The sequence below is a fragment of the Charadrius vociferus genome, unplaced genomic scaffold (assembly GCF_000708025.1).
Source record: "Charadrius vociferus isolate BGI_N301 unplaced genomic scaffold, ASM70802v2 scaffold2219, whole genome shotgun sequence".
NCBI lineage: Eukaryota > Metazoa > Chordata > Aves > Charadriiformes > Charadriidae > Charadrius > Charadrius vociferus.
The window spans coordinates 26,103-27,386 of NW_009649895.1; the positions used below are offsets into that span (position 1 = coordinate 26,103).

At 64.8% G+C, this 1,284-nt stretch overlaps 1 protein-coding gene across 1 annotated transcript in view; it reads left to right on the forward strand.

The window, feature by feature from the left end:
- LOC104291815 (ATP-dependent 6-phosphofructokinase, muscle type-like) overlaps positions 1-1,284 on the forward strand; it is an 8,317-nt gene that overhangs the window by 2,435 nt on the left and 4,598 nt on the right. Inside the window, 7 exon segments of the mRNA XM_009891107.1 lie at positions 6-68; positions 165-209; positions 300-408; positions 483-578; positions 691-783; positions 876-945; positions 948-997. Coding sequence (XP_009889409.1) covers positions 6-68; positions 165-209; positions 300-408; positions 483-578; positions 691-783; positions 876-945; positions 948-997 — 526 coding nt within the window.

Below are 1,284 nucleotides of genomic sequence, written 5' to 3' on the forward strand. Positions count from 1 at the left end.
ACACGCACCTACTCGGCGCTGCACCGGATCATGGAGATCGTGGACGCCATCACCACCACGGCCCAGAGGTGACGGGGACCCCCCCGTGTCCCCCGCGCCGGGGGGACCCAGGTGTCCGCACCCCGCTCCGGTTTGCCGTGGGGTGAAACTCCTGTCTCCCGCAGCCACCAGCGGACCTTCGTGCTGGAAGTCATGGGTCGCCACTGCGGGTACGTCCCCGCACCACCACCCGGATCCAGCTCCCGATAAAGAAAGTGGGGGAAAAAACCCTAAAGAACCACTTTTTTACCCATTTCCAGCTACCTGGCACTCATCACTGCCCTGGCCTGTGGCGCCGACTGGGTCTTCATCCCCGAGTCCCCCCCCGAGGATGACTGGGAAGATCACTTGTGCCGGAGGCTGACGGAGGTAGGATGGGCTCCAGCGGGCGCTTTGTCCCCATCGTCCCCATCCCCATTGTCACCCCCCTTCTTCTCCCCCAGACCCGCCTGGGTGGCTCAAGGCTGAACATCATCATCGTGGCCGAGGGCGCCGTGGACAAGCATGGCAAGGCCATCACCTCTGACGACATCAAAACCGTGAGCGGGGAGGGAAGGGGAGGGGAGGGGGATACCCCTTGAGGTTTTTTTTGTCCCAGCCCTTTCCCGGCTCCGCTGCGGGGCCGGATCCAGGCGCGTCCCTGTCTCGCAGCTGGTGGTGAAGCGTTTGGGATACGACACCCGGGTCACCATCTTGGGCCACGTCCAGCGTGGCGGGACACCCTCCGCCTTTGATCGCATCCTGGTAGGCAACTCCCTCCCATCCCGGCCCCAGGGGAGAGGGGAACTCCCAGGGAAGGGGGGGTAACGTCCCTGTCCCCGTCCCTGTCCCCACAGGGCAGCCGGATGGGTGTTGAAGCCGTCATGGCTCTGCTGGAGGGGACCCCTGAGACCCCCGCCCGCGCCGTCAGTCGGGCAACCAAGCCGTGCGCCTGCCCCTGATGGAGTGCGTCCAGGTGGTGAGTAGCGGGGGGACGGGACCCCCAAGGACACCCCCGGGCTCCCCGCTGACGGGTGCAATGCAAACCCGGGCAGCGTGACGCAAACCAGCATCCGGCGTGATGCCAATTCGGGCGGCGTGATGCAAGCATGGCTGGGTGTGACGCAAAGCCATACGGTGTGATGCAAAGCCATACAGTGTGATGCAAAGCCATACGGCGCGATGCAAAGCCATACGGCGCGTTGCAAAGCCATACGGCGCGTTGCAAAGCCATACGGTGTGACGCAAAGCCATACGGTGCGAGGG